The sequence below is a fragment of the Rattus norvegicus genome, chromosome 1 (assembly GCF_036323735.1).
Source record: "Rattus norvegicus strain BN/NHsdMcwi chromosome 1, GRCr8, whole genome shotgun sequence".
Lineage (NCBI taxonomy): Eukaryota > Metazoa > Chordata > Mammalia > Rodentia > Muridae > Rattus > Rattus norvegicus.
The window spans coordinates 9,375,873-9,398,961 of NC_086019.1; the positions used below are offsets into that span (position 1 = coordinate 9,375,873).

General features: G+C 45.7%; 2 protein-coding genes across 2 annotated transcripts in view; both read right to left on the reverse strand.

The window, feature by feature from the left end:
• The window catches only part of Zc2hc1b (zinc finger, C2HC-type containing 1B), a 27,763-nt gene extending 18,420 nt beyond the window's left edge, over positions 1-9,343 (reverse strand). The window contains exons 1-3 of the mRNA NM_001271310.2: positions 9,315-9,343; positions 3,330-3,391; positions 836-955 (exon numbers count right to left, since the gene is read on the reverse strand). Of these exons, the coding sequence (NP_001258239.1) occupies positions 836-955; positions 3,330-3,391; positions 9,315-9,342 (210 nt within the window). The 5' untranslated portion in view covers position 9,343. The remainder of the gene's footprint in view (positions 1-835; positions 956-3,329; positions 3,392-9,314) is intronic.
• Positions 9,344-9,961: 618 nt separating this feature from the next.
• On the reverse strand, positions 9,962-22,685 carry Ltv1 (LTV1 ribosome biogenesis factor). The gene is made up of 11 exons (NM_001014157.1): positions 22,665-22,685; positions 21,792-21,923; positions 20,441-20,611; positions 16,323-16,410; positions 13,903-14,041; positions 13,325-13,571; positions 12,343-12,470; positions 11,418-11,557; positions 11,081-11,133; positions 10,551-10,751; positions 9,962-10,357 (listed from the first exon to the last, which is right to left on the reverse strand). The coding sequence occupies exons 1-11, from the start codon at positions 22,665-22,667 to the stop codon at positions 10,247-10,249; spliced, it is 1,413 nt and encodes a 470-aa protein (NP_001014179.1). The 5' UTR covers positions 22,668-22,685; the 3' UTR covers positions 9,962-10,246.
• Between the last annotated feature and the right edge of the window lie 404 nt (positions 22,686-23,089).

The window sequence follows — 23,089 nt, forward strand, 5'->3', positions numbered from 1 at the left end:
AGGAAGAAGAGGAGGAGGAGGAGGAAGAGGAAGAGGAAGAGGAGGAGGAAGAAGAAGAGGAAGAAGAGGAGGAGGAGGAGAAAAAGAAGAAGAAGAAGAAGAAGAAGAAGAAGAAGAGGAAGAGGAAGAGGAAGAGGAAGAAGAGGAGGAGGAGGAGGAGAAAAAGAAGAAGAAGAGGAAGAAGAGGAAGAGAAATCAGAGAAATAACGAGACTATAAAACTTCAGAGAAAGACAGATGCAATATTAAAGGTGGCTTTCTTAAAATTGTTTGAAAATTACATTTTTATTGATTTATTTGTGGGTGTGGCTATGTATACATCTCAACACACATGGAGTATCAGAAGACAACCTTCTGATTGGAGGGTTCTCTCCTTCCACCACGAAGTTCCCTGACTCAAGGTAGCAGGTATCTTGCTGGTCTCAGGGGTAAGTTTCTTACTAGTTTGGGTGCACACTTGCAACCTCACTACTGAGGAAGTTGAGGCAGGAGGATCAGGAACTTCAAGCTAGTTGGGCTACGTAGTCAGCTCACGGCCAACCTTAGCTGTCTAGTGAAATCTTATCTCAGAGAGGAGGGAAAAAATAACTTACTTCCCAGGCCCTTTCTAGACCGAAAGGCATTCTAGTGAAAATGTAAACAGGATTCTTTTCACTACATCTGGAAAGTATCTACAATATATTTGGAAGTCCAAGTAAGATTATTCAGAAAACAGTAAAGGTGGATTATACCGAAATGCCATTATACTGCCTTATCAAGCAAGAATGAAAACAGCGAGCCAAGAAGCCAGCTTAGATGTACTCACATAACGAGAAGTAAGGGAATTTCTGGCATACCTTGGATTGAGGAGCTTTGCTCACAGTGGGAATGTCCGTTCCCTGTAATCTCTGCTTTAAGGAGTTGAAGGGTTTGCGTTTTTTGTTGAATAGTTTTATGCATATCGGTCCATGTCTTTCCTAGACAAGAAAGGGTAAGGGATTTGATTTGGAAAATGTATGATCAGCAAGTTTTAATGACTGCACACTTGGCCCCCAGGACACTGACTGGCCACTAGCTTCAGAATCTAGTCTATTCTCCGACTCAAGACCACAGCGGAGCAAATCCATGGAGCGAATCTGTCAGCTCTCCCAGACATGTCAGACAGCTCAAAACTGTATTTAGGGAAAGACAAAAGCTGCTTTACCGGTTTCTATACATGTGGAACCTTTCAGAGGTGAGGTCTAAACTGGAAATGGTGCCGGAGGTCTCTCTTACTAGGGAAACACAGGGGGCAGCATTGTGAGTACAAGGCATGCTGGGATACATAAAGAAACCCCGTCTCAAAAACAGGACAGCCAAACAGATGCGTTCTCACTGGGAGGATTTTTGGTCACCAGTGGTGTACCCTGTCAAGGGACTGTGGTACGAGGCCCCTTTCTTCTAGATTTCTCCTGCTGACTGCCTATGAATGGAAAAGTTTTGCCTCCTTTAGGTTTTTTATTGTGACAACCACAGGACCCAAGCAATTGGGCTAACTGCTCGTGAAATGGCACCTCTGAAACGGAGACAAAAGGAATCTTTTCGGTTTATAACGTGACTGTCTCAGGTACTCTGTTATAGGCAGAAAGTGAACACATTAGCTAGAAAGTTTTACTTTAAATTTGATTTAACAACTCAAACTCTAATACTGAGGCTTTAAGTTCTTTATCCCAGCCAGTAATCTCTAAAATACTCAGCATTTCTAACAGGAAAAAAAAAGAAAAAAAGAAAACCACATAGAGGTTGGCTTGGTATCCCCTTCATCAAGTCATGGCATGGTCCTTTGAGTAAGAAATGTCCCCGTAGACTTATGTATTTGAATACTTGACCCTCATTTGGGGTCATGTGAAGATGCCATGGAAATGTTAGGAGGTAGGGCCTTGCGGAAAGTCTATTACCAAGACTGTTTCCTGTTCATTTAGTCTGCTTCCTCTGTGTTGAAAAACCGTGATTACCAGCTTCCCGCTCCGGTTGCTATGCCTTCCCTACTTTTGGCCGGGATGGGCTCTATCTGTCTGGAACTCCAAGCCAAAGAAAACCTTTTCTTCCTCAAATTGCTTTTGGTCAGCGTGCTCAATTCACCACAGAGAAAGAATGCAAACGAATGCCGTTGCTTTCTGTGTCTTTAAGACACAGTCTACACCTTTGCCCTCTTCCACAACAACAACACTTGCAAAGTTGCTTTCCTTCAATCCCCCAAATGCAGCTTCTGTCAAAAATCTGCCCTCCTACAAGTCATCCATGTTGAACTACAGGAGAGGTTATCAGATCTCCTGATCAAGCGCTCTGTGCAGCCTACAGACAGGCTTAAGCGTGAGACTCGGGAGTAAGCAATGTACACTTGACATTTACTGATCCCTAGCCAAGGGCCACACCTAGGTCTCAATATCTCTTTGGGGTGCAGCTCCTAGTTGGCAAGGTAACAGTGCACTGGAAGATACTGGTAGATGCTGGGCTGCAACAGGCCTGGGAGAGCTCCACCGGTGTCAGCAGCTCTAACGCATAGGTTATCCGGAGGAACAGATGGTTTCTAAAATTTCTCAGAAAAACAATATCTACAACCTCACTTTGGAGGTCCCTTACCTTTTAAAACCTCATATCATTCCCACGATACCATTATCATATTAAGACTTTCTTTTTAAAAATTCATCTTTCTTGGTCACCTCTTTGCAGTGTTGTACCATCTGTTTGGACCCCCTCCCATCCGTCATGCTTGAAATAATCCACATTTTTATTCAACCTTAAAGCCTGGAAACCTGATATGCAGTTAGTTTGTATCTGGAAAATTAGGTCTTGGAGCAGGCTTGTATCCATGCATTATATGTTCAAGTGGTATGAAACCTCCTTGAAACCAGAGATCTGTGTATGTGGCAAGGCAGAAAACAGAAAGGTTGCAGGACTTGTCAGAATTAGTGACAAATTTGCAGCTACGAGCCAAGTTTCCAGATGCCTGACATTCAATGCTCATTCCTCTCGACCAGCTAATTTCCCTGGTGTTTTGGCCTTGAAATTTGAATTTTTGATGCTTAAAGAAAAGGCGGAAGAGCCAAAATCTCTCAAGGGATAATTGCCTGTGCCAAGACCGTTCCATCTGGCGTGCTTTCAGGGAAAGCACAGTTAATAGGGTCGCTTTAGAATGTGGCACTCTCAGCCTGCCTCAGTGTCCTCCTGGCCTGGCAGGCCATGGGCTCCGGACCTCTCTTCCCAACCCCCTCCACATCTGTCTTTAATCTTGGCACCGTTGCCTCCTCACTGACTTGACAGTTCATTTAATTCCAACGAAACACATCTACAAAACGTCTTTATGTTTACCAGAACATCTGTTGCAAAGCATCTCCCACAGACTTCACAGGGAAATAACTTCTGATTGCCATCTGCAGGAGATTCAAGAGCACATTATGTTAAGTTTCATGGAACTGCTTGGCTGAGGAGAGACGAGTGACTGCAGGTGACCTCAGTCTCCTGACAGCATCACAGTTGTCCATCCCCACCACCTGCTTCCTCTTCCTCTCCCTCCTCCCCCTCCTCCCCCTCCCCTTCACCCTCCTTCCCCTCCTTCCCCTCCTTCTCCTCCTCCTCCTCCTCCTCCTCTCCTCCTCTGTAATCCCACGAGTTCTCTTTTAATGTAAACATCTCACCTAACCAAACAAGTAAACGGCACAAGCTAGAGGCGAGCAGAGTGTAATTGTTTGCTTTAGTAGGAAAATGAGGTGCTGAGAGCTATGCATTAGACATAAAGACGGAGTTAATATATTAGCGTACAGTCACAAATTATCTGATGGAAATGTCTTCAGGATTCTGCTTAGGCTGAAGATAGACTGTCAGTGATGTCTCAAGGAAAACTGGTCCATGTCTTCTCTAGACAAAGGAAGCTGCTCTATAAGGGGTTGGAGAGGTGGCTCAGTGGGTAATGTTGCTTGCTGTACAAGGATGAACACCTGAGTGTGGATTCCCAGCACTTAGATAAATGCTGGCATGGTGGTCTACCTACGCATGCAACCCCAACACTGGAGGGGAGTTAGGTAGATCCTGGGCTCTCACTGGCCAGCTACCCTGGACCATCACTGAGATCCAGCTTCAAGTGAGAGGGCCTGTGTCAAAAAATGACATAAAGAACAATTAAGACACCTGACATCAATATCTGGCCTCTCCAACACATGCATGCACAAGTGTGTGTGTGTGTGTGTGTGTGTGCGCGTGTGCGTGTGCATGTGTGTTTGCGCACGTGTGTTCACACATGCAGCCACACACTTTAAAAATAAGGAAAAATTAAGTGTTGCTTGAAGATATAAGTCTAATAAAAATTGAATTTCTACCACAGGACTAAAAGTCTTGCAAGCAATAATTACATATACTGAAAAGCACTCGTTCATATCTCTAACATAGAAAAATGGCAGCAAATGGGAAGATGTGTTACTAAGTTTGAAGACAAAAAAAAAAAAAAAAAAAGAAGTTAGAGAAAACCAAAACATTATGGATGTCTAAGAGCTCCCATTTTAGCACTTCTTTTTGCTTTGTGGGAATTTGTGTATATAAAGATTTATTTATTCTTTTTCAGTTTTAAGTCTAAACCTAGGGGTTCCATTCTGGAATAAAAATATGGCTTTTAGTCTGCAAACAAAGGGAGCCACAGAGACATGCAAGTTCTCAAGGGACCCTGCACAGACCCGTGGAGGACTCACAGGACATATATGACGATAGACGGGCGTCTGTCAATGGGATGGAGAGAATGTATTGCAGATTCTCCAAGGTGACTTGAGTTTTGGGGCTGAGGATGGGGAAGAGAGAGAAACCTGAATGTTTGGGGACAATGTAAAGTTTACAGGCAGGAGGCCTGAGGAGACCGTGGGGCTGTGGCTAGAACTAGGGAGTTGGAAAACAACCCATCTTAGGAAGAAAAAGGACCCCACTCTTGGAAATCCTGAGTTCCACAGAGTTGTCCAGCCAGCAGGATGGAGATGAGGGAGGCCGGGGTGAGGGACGCAGATGTAGGTTCTGGGGGATGAGGTAAAGCAGAACACCGCCAGGGAAGAAGTCGTGGAAAAAACAGTGGAGAGAGGATCCTTGGGGAAACTTCCACTTAAGGCCAAGAAAATGATGGTGATAAGCCAGGAGAAGCAGAACACGGGGCCATGGAAGCCAACAGGGGAACCATGCGGAAAAAAAGGGGGAGGTCTGCTTAACAGGAAGCAGATGGCGGGCTGTACAGCCGTTGTTGATTTAAACGATCTCTTCACAGGTCTGTTAATTGGTGTTGTGTTCTCAGCATAGGTCATTCCACCTCAGCCCGCAGAAATACTCTCCCTCCTGTCCGGCTGTCAGCAAAACCATGTCTTAAAAATAAGATTCTCTGCAGTTCCGTCCCCCCCACTGCCACTCCCCATGGTCTTGTTAATAAATACTATTCAATTTTAAAACTGTCATTTCTCTCCAACAGTACTGAAGGTGATGGTGTTATTTATGTTATAATCATATTTATTTGGTTCTCTCCTTTTCTCTTGATGTCTTTTGTAGGTTCTTTCATGGGCTTTTCACGGTAACCTTGCAAGACAGGGCTGGTGTCATTTCAACAGAGAAAATGGAGGCTGAAGACTAAGTGACTTCTCACAGTCCACAGATTACATGGGGTAGCCCTGAGATTTGAACCAAGTCTCTGTCTCTACAAGGATTAAGACAAACGTTTCAACTGCAGGCTTTTATGGTGCCCCTGCTAATCTGCAAACCGCCAGAAGATCTTTGGTTTAAATAAGTGTATTTTAATGAACTCAAAGAATTAAAAATAACAGATATGATCTGATTCAAAGCTTGGATATGGAGGGAACCGCTCCACTCTGAATGACATTCGAGCTGGAAGCTTGTCTACGAGGAATGAAGAGGGTATCTGTCAGCCTTAACGACTGTGTTACACATAAAGTTCAAGGTCTGTCGTGGCAGCCACTCTGTGCTGACTCAAATGTAAGATTTGACTGCTATAACCTTAGAAGAACACTTTAAAACAAGCAAAACGCCCTCCACTGGGTAAAAGGTGTACCCATTCCTCAGAACACCACATAGAACAGAACTATTGATCCAGGCACCAGCCTAGAAGGATCTCAGTGCTCGGTGAGATAAAGCCAAGTTACGTGCTACATTGACTCCGTTTGTAGAACATCAACTGTCCAAAGCCAAAATGACAGGGATGGAGAACACTAGATTCTCAAGTGGAAGGAATGGCTGGTGGGTAAGGAAGTTGGATATAAGATGGCGGAAGGAGGGGTTGGGGATTTAGCTCAGTGGTAGAGCGCTTACCTAGGAAGCGCAAGGCCCTGGGTTCGGTCCCCAGCTCTGAAAAAAAGAACCAAAAAAAAAAAAAAAAAAAAAAAGAAAAGAAAAGAAAACCGAGTGTGAAGGGAGCTGCCCCCAGAGTCATTTATGTGCACCTACTGTTGCTTTTGTACATCTGCACTTGCGAGGACACACGACATGCAAAGCATACTATGTGGCCCTTCCCAGATATGGCTTGCTGACTGATGAGTGAGGTTTAATTTAATATACTTATTAAAAATAACGTACGAAGCTGGGCGCAACGGCTCATGTTTGTAACGTCCACACTTAGGAAGCAGGACTGTCTTGAGTCCAACTTCGACCTGGACGACAGAAACTCAGAAGAGCACAAGCAGCTGGGTGTGGTAGTAAACACCTTTAACCCCAGCACTGAAAAGGCAGAGTTCATAGCCACCCTGGTTTACAGAGCAAGTTCTAGGACAGCCAGGGATACACAGAGAAATCCTGCCTAGAAAAATAACACTAAACAAAAACACCCACAAACTATAACACCGCCCCCCAAACCCCTGAAACCAACCAACCAAAAAGATTTGTGAATAGCATGTTGATAGATTTTATTTATTTACTTATAAAAAGAAACACACAGTAACTACATCTGTCTGAATGGTAAGAATGAAAGTGATTCACATTAGTTGGGTCTCTGCACTTTCTTTCCTCCTTCCCTTCTTTCTGTCTTTACAAACAGGTTATCACTAGTTTAAAAGTCAGAGCCACTTCAGGCTAGTTCTTTAGTTCTGTGGTGACACTGAGCTGGAAGTAGGTCTTGGTGAGCTCAGATCCAGAAATACAAGCCAAGCATGCAGCTTGTAAGCAGAACTCCTCCAATGCCCAGTGAGGGCTTCCAGGAGTCACTCGGTGCCTTGCTCGATGACATCTGCACACAGGTGCACATTCTGGAAGCTGAAGTCACACCAAGGGTCTGTTTAGGTCATCTCTAAAACATCACAACTAAGTGTCACAAATGCTGTCTCTGCAGGAGGAAGCTGTGTTTAGGGGTCCCATATAAATAAACGGTTTAAAGGAAAAGGGCTATGGTTTAGTGTAATGAGTTAGGCAGTTTTAGAAATGAGTAGGGGAAAGACAGATTTAGAATCGATCCAGAGGCCGCTGGCTTCTGTGTTCTGTTATTTGCACAACAGGAATGCGTTTGTATATTACAGATTTCAACACAAGTTTCACAACTAACTTCCAAAGCACTGGAATCTTCATCTTCTGCCTCTAACTAGGTCAAACAGGCATATTAAGGAATCCCTGTCAACACATAAAAACACAAATAACATTGAATATGTGGTCAGGGGTTGGGGATCAGAGCTACTCTCAACTGATGGGATGCCATGACATCACAATGCAGGCTGTGGATACTATCATAGCTATACAGTGCACTGAGACAGCATGCACAAACGGGTCCAGCAGCAAAGACGCACACACTTATAATACTACCAACGTGTCTAATTAGAAAGCTTTGGAATCAATCTAGGAGAATGCTCTGACAAGACTAAAATGTAGTAGGCAGAGCCAGTGACATGGCTCAGCAAGTAAAAGTGTTTACTCAGGGATGGGGAGATAGCTCAGTGGTTCAGAATGTTGGTTGCTCTTCCAGAGGACGTGGGTTTAATTCCCAGCACCCACAGGGCAGCTCACAAGGGTAACTCCCATTCCAGGGATTGTGATACCCTCACACAGACAGACATGCAGGCAAAACACTAATGTTCATAAATACAAAGACAAAAAAAAATGCTTAATATAAAAGATCCACGACCTGAGTTCAATTCCTGGAACCCACTTAAAGGAGGAAGGAGAGAAGCTCCACAATGCTGTCCTTTGACTTCCACCATGGCACGTGCATCTATGCATCCCATAGTGATAAGTGAAAAATTTCATGATGCCGACTTGGGATCCTTTCTCCTTACGAACCCTTGTGACTCTATCACTGTACAACCTCAAGTTTAAGTCATCCTTTTCTAAAGTGTCCCAGCCTGGACCCACCCACCCATCCATACGCCAGTAAGACTGTCTACCAAATCCCAGCTGCTAGCCCAGGCAGGACGGTAGTGGTAAAGCAAGTTTTTGCTCTCCAGCTTTTCTCCAGAGAGAGGAGCCTGAGAAACCAGTTGTCCCGTATGTTGGTGATACAGAGAACCCAACACAGGAAGAGGAAGTGCCAGGGAGGCGGGCAGCTTTTTAGACATGTGCTCTGAAGGATGTCAAGGTGATGGGGGAGCCAACCTCGAGGAAGATAGGGAGTACCCAGGTCCTCCTCACAGGTGGTGCTTAGCAAAGTGACAGCAGCACAAATCTGTCTCCAACCAAGGACTTCTTGAAGGCAGAATCCGACTTCCACGAGCTCCTATTGTTCAACGCAGAGCTCAAGGGTTTGGTTTTCAACAGTTTCTAGAGGATGAAGAACTGAGTGTTTGACTGTGTGAGGTTTCAGGTCTGGGGTGCGCAGGGAGAACAAAACATTAGGAAATCCACTCAAGTCACCACAAACCTGTCCTCCACAGCATAATTTCCACCTTTATGTTATATTAATTGGCCTTCGTTTCTAAAGACTTGGGGCTCAGCTGCGTTTTCTGATTTTTCAAAATAGATCAGTTTGACTAGGCCCAGACCGTGATGACACCGTGTGCCCTCGGCTCTTGGTGCTTTGGAGACGGTCAACGTGACAGATGACCCATCCAGTGAGGAGTCACAGTCCAAGTGTTCACATAAAACCACGACTAACTCTGCCTCTGCATGTTGGCATCAAGACACTCCAATCCCCACACTTCCTCAATGACAACTATGCTGCTTTGTTTTTGGTTGTTTATAAGATAGAATTAAGCTATTACTGTTCAGAACTCTAGAAGAAATACAGTAATTTAGATTTACATGAATAGAACTTACAACAAGATGACACTTATCAGCTTTGGAAAAGACACTAAACTAACAGCGGGCTGGCACTTCTAAATCCAGGTATCAAATGTCGCTCACCTGACACAACCAGCTGTGCCTCAGCCATTCCATCCCTCTCCCTGACCAACACGGTCCCCACTGCTCAGGGGCAGATGACCACGTAGAAGTCACAGTTTACCAAATAATGATTATTATGATGGAGTCACTGCCTAAACCTTGAATCAGCCTCTAGATGTGAGAGCAAGAACATCTCATCAAAACCTGGAAACTGTTGAGTATGTATTTTAATAAACAGTGGATGGTTCCAAACATTAGACAGTGTTGGAAAGAGAGACTTTCTAGGTTACAGTGAAGTAAGAATTCTTGATTGCTCCAGTTATGCTGTTCCTAAATCCCAAAGGGAAAAAGCCATCTGCTCTCAGGGCAGGAAATCCCAACCATGGCAACTGCAGAGCTCATCTCCAGTCCTTCTGAAAGGGTGGCTTTGTGTACACGGGAAAATCAGCCTCTTACCGTGGAATCTTGTCAGAAACACTCTTCTCACCACTGAGAGTAAACTCAGCATTTCAAAACTGAGCTTAACCAGATCACTTCTCTCAGACTGCAAATTAAACCATGGAATTTCCAGGAAGGCGTGGAGAGGTTTCAAAGAAATATCTGAGAACATCTGCGAACAACGACTCTGACAACCATACAAATAAATGAGCACACCAATTCCGTTCATGTTATGAAGACATTTTCCTTTAATTTATCCAAACATTTGACTTTCATGAAGTCATTTATTTCAGAAGAAATATAAGCGTATAATATTAAACTTACAACATTATAGTATTTACAAGATGATAGCTGACAAGAGAACCTTGCCTGTATGAAAATACAAATACTCTATTTATCTCAGCTATTTGCATATAAAAACAGCAGGGAGAAGCTCACCCCTCTTTAGATCCTGTTAATTCTGGAGCATAACGAAGACTGCTGACATGGAAATAAAACTTATGAATGTCCCACATCTACAGTTTTAGACCTTCAACGTTTTTCTTCAAGTTCAGCAGCTCCTTTTCTTGCCTTCTTTTCTCCAGTTTGAATGCTAGCTTGTTAGCTTTCTTTTCAACTCTTCGTTCCTGTACCAGAGGATCCTCAGGTTACTCACACATTTATACAGACACACACATACACACACGCGCGCACACACACACACACACACACGCACACACACACACACACACACACACACACACACACACACACACACACACACCCTTCCACCACACCCTCCCAATAGCTCCCTGCAAGGCCCTCATCAGGCAGAGCTACCTTCCGCTCCTCCTTTATGGCCTGCTTTCTGGCTTTTTTATCCTCTTTGCTCTCAGTTTTGAGACGGGGCTGGGTGGACACCTTGGGCAGATCACTGCTGTTGATCATCTGCATCCGTTCGACCTGCTTTGCTGTGAGGCCTTTCTTAGGTAGGACATGGAGAGGTATTCCCGTCTTAGAGGACAGGTGGATCTGTTTGGGCTGAAACAGGTAACACAGCACTAGTCATTCCCACTCCTACTCAGAACAGCTCACTAATGACACACGCTTGGTGCTTTTCCTACTAGCACTGCCAGCCACAGAGGGATAGTTCCGGTGAGAAAGGTCATTAATGATAAACTTATATTTGTATGTGTATGTCTACGTGAGTGGATGCCACATGAAGGGTGTCATGGAGGCCAGAGAAGACATCAGGTCCTTTTCAGCTGGAGTCACCAGATGTGCGTGTGTCCTCTGAAGATCAGGAAGTAACCCTAACCCAGCCACCTCTTCAGCTCTGAAACTGGAAGCTCCCGGGTACCGCTACTTACTTTTGGTTCATACTTGATGAGCTGAGGGTGGTTGTATAAATTGGAGTATGTACCTTGAAAAGGAAGACAATTCGTCAGTCACTTAAGCACTGTAAGATCGTCAAGGCGCCTACTGGTCATTCTATGTCCCACGCTTGTGTTTTCACAGTAAAACGCACACCCAGAGCCTCTCTGAAAAACCGTTTTGAACTAATTTATAACTAAGAGGAGCAATCATACTCTTTCTCACAAGTTCTCTCAAAATTTAGCCTCTACTGCAGCACGTCCACCTTCCCACCATCACTGTAATCACTGTGGTCCTGCTGGCAGCTGCGGGACTGCACGATAACATACTTACTGCAGATGGATTCACAGTCCCACTTCTCTCTGGCTTCCTCGAGAACCACAGTAACGGTCTCTTCCTTCTCAGACTCATCGAGCTCATTTGCTGCCAGATCTTGATCCTCAAAAGGCTCAAGAGTATTCAACTTTACACAGCTTTTTACATACATTTTATAAAATGAAACAGGATAAAGAAAACATCAAATTCCATGTCAGTCAAACAGCTAGAAAACAGTCACTTTAATTCCTAGTCCGTGCCTGCCGTGTTCCCTACATGTCTGTAGACCTGGGCTGCTGCACTCTCCTCCCAGGGACTCTGCACATTTACTCTGCTGATAGGCACATCAAATCTAGCTGCATCTGTACAAGGTTACGCATTACACAAGATGGCAGACTCCCTAAGACGAACACCAGCTGCTCGTCTATCTCTCTAAAGTATGCGCAGAATTCACTTAAAGCCTATGGCCCCTTTCGTGCTGTGGAAACTGCCTGCCGCAGTGTCTCATGGACCAAGACTTGCGAGCAGATTTTAATACCTCATCAGCTTCTCTCAGATAAGAGTCCCTTTGATGCAGATGCTGACCGAGCAAATACTTCACTGGTAAGCTCTGGTAATCAACTGAAGAAAAGCTTATCTACTAGCCATAACTGTTCTTCTGGGAACACCCACCATTTCAGAAAAAAGAAGAACCAGACATTTTTAAGTTGTGATTCTTCAGCATGAGGCTAGAAGCACCACGTTGTTTCCAGCTCCAGCATCTCTTCATACTAATTTCCCACCATAATCTCAGTTACTGTACCCTGATCTCTGATAATCTGTTACTGTACCCTGATCTCTGATAATCTGTTACTGTACCCTGATCTCTGACTGTGTGGAGCCTTCTCCACCACAGTGACTGAGAATGGGAAAACCCAGCAGCTAAGGACAGCGGCTGACGTACTTCTCTGCCTTCTCCTTGTAGTAGTCGTTCAGAACCTCCTGCAGCCGACTGCTGTCCACTTGAATGGTGCCTTCCAACTCCGCATTATCCAGAGCTCCAATTTCAACGTCATCATACTGTTCATAAAACTTGAATGCAAACAACCAAGAATACGCCATGAGAAACAAGTCACTATGTTCTTCCTCTACACGGTATTTCAGCACTACTAAAAGCTCGCACCTACCACTAATGTATCAGCGGAGAGGAAGCACCTCTGACAAGGGCAGGAAGACTTATATGCTGCTAATACTGCTGTGCTTTACCTGAACTCCTGCACCTCCTGATGAGTGTGTGTGCTTAACAGCTGGACAGGAAAGCGGGAAGCTAACACTTCTGTGACAGGGCAGCAGGCCGAGAGCTCACAGACTTTATGTACTTTGAGTGAAGCATTCCCTCACCTGCTCACACAAGACCTACTGCGTGCCAGACACGACACTTTAGGACTCTGGATGTTCCCTAGAGAAATCATCTCTCCCCTGACCCAACAGAGACGCGTGTACTGTAACAGTGGACAAGGACGTAAATAAGCACATCAGAGATGCTGTCAGAGGTAGTAAGAGCTGCAGGACAGAATGGACGAAGAGCTGGCCTGGCAGAGCAGCGCAAATCTGTCCCCTCCGACCTTTGGCAGTCCCTCACTCTCTACTTTGTTTTTAGTATTAATTATACCTAAAGAACTAAAGAAAAAAAAAGTAAATGCAATTATGCTAAGCCTGCCAACTCTTAGGAAATTTTGCAGATTATGGTTAATGCAAAATCAGAACAGCAAACCAGATGTCAGATGTTCGGCTCTTGGGACCTAATATGTCTTTCCAGACCAGGGTGTAGCTCTGCTCTGTGTTGACGCCACAGGCAGTTTCTAATCCTGAAAGGTTTAACTTTGGCTCTACCGTCTCTCCTGCACGGGGAGAAAGTGCCCAGGGACATTTCTCAGGGGCCTCACCTTCTCAAACCTCTCATCATGTAGAGTAAGCTGTTCATTTCTCCTCATGACTGAGGAGGTCATGGAGTACTCTGTGAAACGGCTTTTGGTTTCCTCTTCCCAAAACAGGTGCTTTTTCATGGCTTCCCGAGGGGAGCCGGGGGCAGATATGTCACCTCCATCTGACAGAGGGCCTGTAGAGCCACAGCCATCGCTCCCGCCCTCGTCCATGTCTTCCCACTCATTGCCATCGTCTCCGTCAGACTCCCTAAAGCCAACAGGTCATAAGGTGCCTTACAAAAGAACTTAAAAACCAACAGGACACAGTAACTTTACACAAAATCGGGAGCTACTTCTGGAAGGCTCCAGGGAATGGGACTTGAGGTGGTGCTAGCCTGGCCTGGCACGGTGGGAAAAGCCACCAGCCACCAGGACTCTGGGGTCTCAGCTCCACTGACTGACACAGTATGTTCAAATCTATTTTTCACACTAATGCAGATGTCTTGACTATGAAACTGTCTTCCTCCGTGGTTAGGAGCATGGTTAACCCCCCCCCCCCACACACACACACAGACACACTTGGTAAGCCCCACACATACAGCATGTCCATCCCCTCTCCTCCTGTCGGCTTGCTGGCTTGAAGAATAAAGTCATCTTCAAGGAGGTTTTCTGGGTCATCAAAGTCAAAATCATCATCAAGAGCTGCAACAATGTCTGGATCGAAATCTAGTCGAGGTCCTGAAAGGAAAAGAGAAACTGAGTTCAAGTTAACCTTGGCTTCACTGAGTCGGACACCCAACTAGGCCACACTGCTACAAAGAACACAAAACGGGAGGCCCCAGATCTGACTCCCTCTGGGAATGAGGAAGCCACTCCGTTCACTGTGTATATTCACACCTACTTAAATACTGCAGACAAGAGAAGGATGCAAAAACCTAAGTCCAGTTTAGGAAGTCAGAATAAAAACCATCCTTCTTCAATGTTTCCTAGTAAAAACACTTCCGTCATGCATCCACACTACTAAACTGTCTTTTGAGCAGAACTCCTAAATTTTCACCTGCAGAAAGAATCCAGGCTTCAATTTCATTTATTAGAAATGAATATTTGGTGACTTTGTACATGTTCACAAACTCCGACTATTATTATTATAGCTGCGTAAGTCTATTTAATGAAATGAACTCAGGAGAATGCTTTCCTTTGACATGGCTGCCAGTGAGGTCTGCTCTGCGCCCCTGCCCCCCTGCCCAGCGCACGCTTTATTCGTCCTTGCACAACCATCTGGCATGCTGAAATGCATACAGTGCACAGTAGTTGACCTTCTCTTGGTGTTGCACATAGTCAGTCTGCTGTCCAGAGCATCTTTTTTCCCAGCCTCTTCCTCCTCCTTCCACCTGCCTTCTACTTCAGAAAGCAACTGGGTTCAGGTGAGGAGGACACTTGCCAGCATGCTCAGAGCTTGGTCACTCACTCACAGAGCTCTTCCTGAACGACCACAAAGAAATCAGCGTTGCTGTTCTCTGGTGCCCCTTACATTTATTCTCCTGTGCCACAACTATAATGTCCCAGTTGGTATCTTCCCAACAGACATCGGTCCCTCAGACTAGGCCTAGGCTTTACCTCCGTTTACCTGAACACTCCACACTGGCCACTCGAGAATAAATCAATGAAACAACATGACAAAAGCAAGTGCTGGTTAACTTAGGAAAAAATATTAAAAACTGCTTCTGTGGACCTTTGTTTTAAACTACTACAATGGCGGCACTCAAAGTTATCTTTAAAGAAGCCTCAGTTTATCTTGAGTGAATCACAAAATAAATTTCTTCCAAAGACATACTATTGTTCAAAATTATAAGGAATACTGATAACCACATTATCTTCGTAAGAGAGCACATGAACTTCCCTTTCTAGATTTCCACGTTCTTCTCCAAGTGAGACCTGTACCTAGGAATGAAGTACACCTAAGAATCTGATGACCACACTCACTTCCTCTTCCTGTTCCATTATCCGGATTCTAGACTTAGCTCAATTGTTTCAACTCTTTACTGTGGATGGAAAAATCCTGTATCGTTGTGTTTCTTTTTGCAAACACAAATTTTACTGAAATGAAAACTTAAAGAAGTGAAATTCTTCCTTCCGCCTGTGAGCCTTAGCCTTTAACAAATGAGCCACTATGAACCACAGCCACAACAATGCCCAGCACAGCAAGGTCTACCCAGGAATTCAGGGACGGTAAGACACACTGAACTAGGAGAAGATTCATGTAAACCTAGCCAGCTACCGACAGAGGTATAGTGAGTGGTAAGGTCATGGACCCTACTTCTGCCACACTCCTACATCAGTGTCATTCCCAACTGTATTCTAAATAACTGTTCTTCTATCTACAGATAGGTGTGGCTCCCACCCTTTACAAAGAAGTCTCTCATCGCAGTAGAGAAGAAATGAACACCGAAAGCCACAACTGCTCTAAATGCAGAGACAACTGACTGTGGAGTAGCCAGACCCAACTGGGAAATCTAACACAACCTCCACACTAGGGCTAAGAAACATCAAGGAAATTGGTTGGGAAGATTTTTAAGGGCCAGAGGTCAAAGGTAAGGTCTATACAGCACGAGCTGTACCCATGGAATCCTAACCATATTGTCACCTAAATAAGACCCATACATAGAGAGCACCAGCTGACTTCCCAACATGGGTGGTGATGGAGGAGTTTCACAAGGCCCCACCCCAGATCAAAAGCTACAACTGACAGCCTTGGAGAGAGGGATAACCAGCCTTCTGAGACAACCTTCCACAGCTAACTAAGCCCAAACATGCACACATGGACAGCACGAACTGGTCCCAGCAGGCTGTGTTCATACACATGCATACATGCCACAGTAACTGAAGAACCAACATCATGAATTGGAGAGGCAGTAGGGAGGCAGGGGAAGTGAAATGTGGGGTAGAGATCATGCAAATGCAGTACTCATGTATGAAACTTTCCAACAATAAAGTAAAATTTTAGAAATGTTAAACTCACCTGAAACTGGAGCTGCTTTGTTTAACAGTCCAACATCTTCTTCAAACTCTGACGCAAACACTGATGAAGGCAACTTAATCCCCGTGCTCTTGAGGAGGAAACCACACAGCTGTTAGGCTTACTTAGAGAACATTGCTCAGCCACTGTACTAGACTGGAAACCATGCTTTCAAACTTCACGTCCAGCCAGCTAGCTGTCCAGCCAGCTAGCCGCAGGCTGTGACCACACCTAAGTAGGCTTGCTACGGTTCACTCCAGAGGAAATACTTCAATTCACTCTTCGCTAGAACACTGAGGCACAGCAGGCGAACCTCATCAGTTGACCAGTGCTCTGTCCTCACGTGACTAATGGAGGAAGAGGCTGAAAGCAGTGTGCTCTGAAGTCAGTGGGTCAGTGAAGTCAGTCTCTCCTGTGTGACCACCTTACCTTAGGTCTCTCCGTCAGTAAGAAGAGCACAACCATGCGTATTCCCCTGACCTTGAACATGAGTTCAGTGGTTGGCTTGGCCTCACATAAAGGAGAGAATGCGATGTGAAGACAGAGAGAGACGGAGAGAGGCACTACCATCTAGGGCTCTACAGACTGCTGGAAGCCCAGAGTCAAATGAGCGGCAGGATCTCCTCAAGTCCTCAAGAAGGAACTGAGTCTGCCAAGAGCTTGGTTTCAGACTTCTGGCCTGCAGACCCGACTGTCCGCCGTAAACCACTGTCTGGGGCAATGCGTTCCCAGCCTCAGGAAGCTGGTACATCCTCAGGTCTCTCACCTGTGTGCCAGTAAATCTCAACACGCCAGCACCACCCTTCCAGGACCCTTTCACACACTACTTCACTTAATCTCCAAGCTGTTTCAGTGAAAATAAAGAAAAAGCTCAAAAATCGAAAAGTTACATGCCTTGAATCAGTCACTAAGGAGATTGCACATTTAACCCACACTTCACAACTCTACCTGCCCGGAGTCTCAAAACTAATGCAGTTTTTTCCTCTTACATTGGAGGTGACATCCCACAGGTCCAGCAATGGCATGGCCTCTATTAGAACCAGTTGTCTTACCTCTAAAGGAGGTCACAAAGTGCCTGTCACTATGTCCCTCTGAACTCTCATGCACCATGACTCCATTCCTTTCCTTTGGGCAACATCCTACAGTGTTAATGAAGTCACTGCGGAGCTGCCCCGTTAGTCCTAATTCAGTCTTCTCATCTCTGCCAGATGTGACCTTCCCGCACTCTTAACAAGTCCCAACTTTTCAAGGCTCCTTAAGATCCAAGCCTACTCTAGGAATCCAAATGTCTGTTACTTGGCAAGAGACCACAGGAGCCCAGCCTAGTTCCTCACTGTAATGTAATAAGTCAAAACAACTTAGTGAGCACACACAAGCCTGTCACTGTGATCCAAAACAGCACCGTAAGTCTGTCCTGACGAAATGTTCTTCCACGTTTGCTGGTCAGCTCAGTTCCTGTGAAAACCATCCTGATACCTTCCTCGTGTGTAACCCTTCGCTGTCCAATCTTAATATGCAATCTACTTAATACATACACTCTGACTGACCCGCTAGCTTTCACTTCCTCTCCTCCATCAGCTAGTATGTGAGGGTGGACACAAATGCTGTGTCTATGCAGAAGAACTCAAGACAGCTGCCCTCACTGGCCACAAACCGAGCACTGTAGCAGGGCAGTGCTGATGGGCCTGGACTTCCAGCTTTTGGGAAGCTGAGGACAAAGAGTCAGATTTCCAGGTTGTCCTGGGACACACAAAGAGAGAGCCTCCTGAGGAAGGATGAAAGAGGACGCTGGAAACCTCCTTCTGAGACACGAGGGCACAGAAGCTCACAGCTGCAGTGCACACACAAGCTGTTACGACATGTAAAACGATATTCCCAGTGGCGTAACTATGGGGTAACGAGTTTTCTTCTTCCACTGTAAAGTCATTTCAAAACAACAAACAAACAAACCAACCAACCAGGGACTCATGTACTCTGAGCTGGCCTGGAACTCAGAGATCTGCCTGTCTCTGCCTCCCAAGTGCTAGGATTAAAGGCGTGCACTACCATTCCTGGCTAAAATCAGAATATTAAAACAAACAAACAAGCCCAAAGACCTTTATGGAGACAGTATTCCCATGCCGTACAGTTCACCTATCAACACACACACCTGTGTGGCCCCGTCTACTACTGTCCACCCCCATATCATGGTCATCGTCACCATCACTGTGGAGTCTGTGTAGGCCAGGACAACTTATGGAGTTGGCTCTCTTTCCAGTTTTACACGGGGCTCTGTGGATTGAGTTTAGGCAGTAAGTTTGACAAGAGTCCTTACCCACTGGGCCTGCACTAGTAATTCTGTGAAGACTGTGATAAGCAGTCATGATGGCGCAAGTCTGTAATCCCCACACACAAGGTGAGGATGCAGGAAAAGACATCTTTATGTATTTACTTAAAGCAGGGACGTCCTACGCAGCCTTGCTGGCCAGGAAGTCTGCACGTAGACCAGACTGTTCTCAACTCAGCCAGCCCCTTGCCTCTGCTTCCTGGATGCTGGGATTAAAGGTGTGCAACCATTTAGTATTTTTAAATCAAGTCTGAAGTGGGGTTTTCTGTTACTTTGAATGGAGAATATCCAATATCTTGATCTAACCAACAAAAAAAGTATTAAAAAAAGGATGGTTAAAACATTTTTTTTTTTAAGATTTTTTAGAGGTTATAGTGATTCTTCTTAAAATTCTAAGACTAAGGAGGGGTTTAGTAAATTTGCCTATGGGATTTTTTTATCAAGCCTTGAAAAGTAGTCACATGATCAAATAAAGGACAATTCTGACCCTGATATGTTTAGTTTTCCGCTCTCCTCTCCCAGCAGTAACTGTGCTGTCCTGTGAAAGGTAAGGCAGGCTCCGGCAGGCACGTCTACACCGCTGCTCCCGTGGCCTCACAGTCCTTTACTGTGCGGTACTCAGTCCTTCCCCCAAATCAAACAAGCGTTGGAAGCCGGATTTTTACAAAGCAAAATAAATTCCGCCTAAGCCGTTTCGTTCTAGGTTACTGTATACTGGGTTCCAATATGGCACCTTCAGGATGTGCATCAGGCCTGTTTTTAAATGATTTGATCTGTATAAATAATTGTCTATATGAGCACAAATGAACTGCCCACTTAGCTTTATTCTGTTAAGAAAAGTGATTACTCTTACTCAAAATGAACTAAAGACTAAAAGCTAGCCTTTCTTCTGTGTGGTAAAGAACACCGTTCACCATGTTGAACAGTGCTGTGACCTTACTAAAACTTTTCTTCTTAGGAAAGAGAGAGCAGCTGGGCAGGAGGCCCTCTTCTCCCTCAGTGGGGCATAAAAGGTAGAGTGGTGAGTACCCTGCTATACTGGGGACAAAGGCAACTCAGTCCTGTGGTTACAAGAGAAATGAACTGGTCAGCTGCGCCTCTCCTCGGACACACCCAGAAGCCTGGCTCTTCTATTTCCTCAGCAGTGAGCTTTGCTCTGGAAGAGCTAAGTCATATCTTTCCTCAGAAGAGATCTTCCATCGCTCCTCTTTTGTTGAAAATCCCTATAAATGTCTTTCCTTTTTTAAGTGCCAGGTAGTAAAATGAAAGGCCAAGCTGGTGTGCCTAAGGGGCCTCCTCAACGTCAGCAGGCACCAGGGGGACCTCCACGAGCAGCACCAGGCACAAGTGAGTGCGCCTGTTTGTGTTTAAAGGGTGAAGGCAGTAAAACGGCCTGCAGCCCTGCTGAGGGGATTAAATTACTCCATTACCACCTGTGCGTGCTGCTCTCTAAGGCTCCCTTGCAGTGTTCACAAAGGTGTCACAGATCTAAAAACTCCACACCCTCGACTGTTTATGATCACAAAACAGCATCAGGATACAGAATGTCCTCTGTTTTTCTTCTATGGAAAATGCTGCCTGCCATGAGGCCAAGCTCTGAACCTGACAGAAGGCTGTTAATCTTGCTAACAGCTCCTGGAGAAGTGGCCCATACCCAATGGTGCAGATATACACGCGTCTGTAACAGTAGGCAGAGACTACGCTCTTCACACCAACACCATTTACCGCCCCAAAGGTACTGACTTGGAAACGAGGTGTCTCCTCGGTGTTGCACGGTTTTACATTTAAAGCTTACCGGGAACACCGAGGTGTCTTCTTCCCCACGGCTGGAGTAGGTGCTGGGGGTGGAGCTGGGAATAAGCTCTGCGGGGCCGGATGGCTCCCTCAGGTGTTGCAAGTAGTCGTAGTCATCATCGAAGAACACGCCGTACTTCCTCTGCTCTGCTCGCCTTTCCTCATCATTTACCTTGGACAACAAGATGGCATCAGTTGTCCTGCCACGAGTCAGGATCCGTGTAACTTTCAGGAGGTAGACAGCACGTGAATACTGGCCGACAGGAATCACTAATTCTTGATAAATACCCAAACTACGGAGAGTCCAAACCAGAGCGCTACATAAAATTATAATGAAATGACAACAAGCCAGGCTGAGGCAGACCATCAGAACCCACAGTTATAAGACAGGCCTGAAAAATGCAGACGACCTTGTTTCAAAGACCAAGTGAAACAGGAGCACATCCACATGACAAGAACGAGAACAGCTCTCTCAACCAGGCAGTTCTGCATGACAACTCCAGGTGAGAAATATAAGTAGCACACACTCAAAAAATGTCACTGGAGGATTATGAGAAACAATCTGGAGACTTTGACAGTAAGCATAGTTTCTTGTACTTAGACCCAAAGAAAGCTTTTCAGTGGTGTAAGGGGTGGCTTTAAGGAAAAGCTAAGTGCAGGCCAATGCCCCCCCCCCCCCAATCCTTAAAACACGTCTTACATTTTTAAATGAGTGTTTGGACTACATGTGTGGCTAGGACAGACTGGAGTATGAGATCCCCCTCCAGCAGATGTTACAGATGGTTGTGACTGTACAGACGGGTGCTGGGAACTGAACCTGGGTCCTCTGCAAGAGCAGCAAGTGCTTAAAACACTGACCCATCTTTCTAGCGTCCCCCAAGACCTTTATATGAGCCATCTTCAACAAGCGTAACGCTAGCATAAACCAGCTTCTTCAAGGCCCCTTTGGGACGTCCGAAGCTAATTCATGGGCTCAAATGCTTTGTGTTTCGTGAGATGAGTGACTCGGGGCAGGAATACAAATGGAAGACTACTGTAACACAGCAGAACCCCAAGAGAAAGCAAGAGATGGAGCACACCACCACAGACAGCCTAGATGCTCTATCCTGTCAATCAAGACAAATACACAACATCAAACATCAGCGCAAAGATTGGAAACCAAGTCACGGCTCAGTTTTTTTTTTTTTAAGAGGACCAACTTCTGAGAGTATCAACTCATTATTAAACTCTGGGGGCATATAGTTCAGGGGTAAAGTGCTTGCCTGACATGCCTAAGTCCCCTGGGTTCCACTTTTCAGGACTACAAAACTACTATTCACCTAAAAACTTAGTGGCCACAGGACAGGACCTACCTTTTGTGTAGGCACCAGAACTCTCTGCGGTGCGGTTTCATCTGCTGCCAAGGGGTCTCTCTGGCTCCGGTGGACCAGGTGAAAAGACACAGCTTTCTTCTTCTCTATAAAGGGCTTTTTCTTTCTGTGAGGCTACAAAATAATCAGGAAGGGCCGCTAAAGTGGGCAATTCTACTGCCAGAGGAATATTTAGTAAGCATGTGAAGGGTGAACAGATATGTCGAATTTGCACATCTAAGCCAGACAGCAGTCCCTGCCTCCTGAAGGATCCATATTTACCTTCTCCACCAAACACTGGCTAGGTACCCTACCTACTCTGAGACACTTGTTCAAAGGTGTTGGGAATATGGCAGTGGGACAGTCTAAGAGGCTCTCCGTTCTTAACAAGCAAATGAGTAAGGACAAATGACCTTAGTGAAGGAAAGTCAAACAGGGTTAAGTTCAAATGCCTAAAGTCTTTTGTAGTGGGTGCTCTGAGGTCCCCGAAAAGTTGGCCGACACTTCATCTAACAGACAAGCAAGGTTTAGACTATTTACTCCACATTCTTAGGTGTTCTTCAACTCTGGGTCTGGAAACCGAGATGCTAACCAGGTGGCTGAAGTGGACCCCGGAAGCAGGGGGCGGGGCTTGTATCACAGGGACGGAGTTAACCTAAGCCGTCAGGACCGTAAACGCCCGGGATTTTGCAAAAGGGAAACCATCTTTCTCCTTCCGAAGTGCACCCGGGGTGACGAAGATGACTGGTGCCGGGATAGTGACTGGTTTCGGGGCACCAAGCCGCGCGGCCAGTGGCCTAAGCCAGCCGCAGGGAGCGGCGAACAGACATAACCGGAACCCGCCGGCTCCCTCCCGGAGCACCGCGGTTTTCTCACCATGATGAGGCAGGGACTCCCTTTCCGGAACCGCGAAAGCCGAACCGCGACTCGCCGGTATCTCCCGGCAGCTCTACACGTGGGTAGACAGGTCTAGGACAGCACGTCACACGATGGCATGGCAAAGAGCCAATCGCCGAGGAGCCGCTAGACTGCAGCCGGAAGTTGCGTGAGCCCGCGGTGAAGGAACGTTCCCGGGAACTTCCGGGAGGTGGGGCTAGCAGGACTCTCTCTCTCAGTGGGCGGGGCTTTTCTGGCTGGAGTCGGTGCAGGTTGGGAGTAGCCTACCTAACTGGAGTTCTACCTGAAGGCAAATGTCCCGTCCCTACACCGGGCTGATGAATGTAACGTTATCACTGAAGATATTCCACACCTATTCTTAACTGAGAACAAACAAGACAAAAACAAATAAAAACAAGACCAAG

Bases quoted from the DNA above. Each gene is read 5' to 3' on its own strand.
- Ltv1 (NM_001014157.1), bottom strand. The intron at 20,612-21,791 runs GTAGGTCCTGTC...TTGTTGTCCAAG, and splicing joins TTCTGGTGCCTACACAAAAG to GTAAATGATGAGGAAAGGCG. The intron at 13,572-13,902 runs GTATGTGTGGGG...TGTTGGCTTTAG, and splicing joins GGAGAGGGGATGGACATGCT to GGAGTCTGACGGAGACGATG.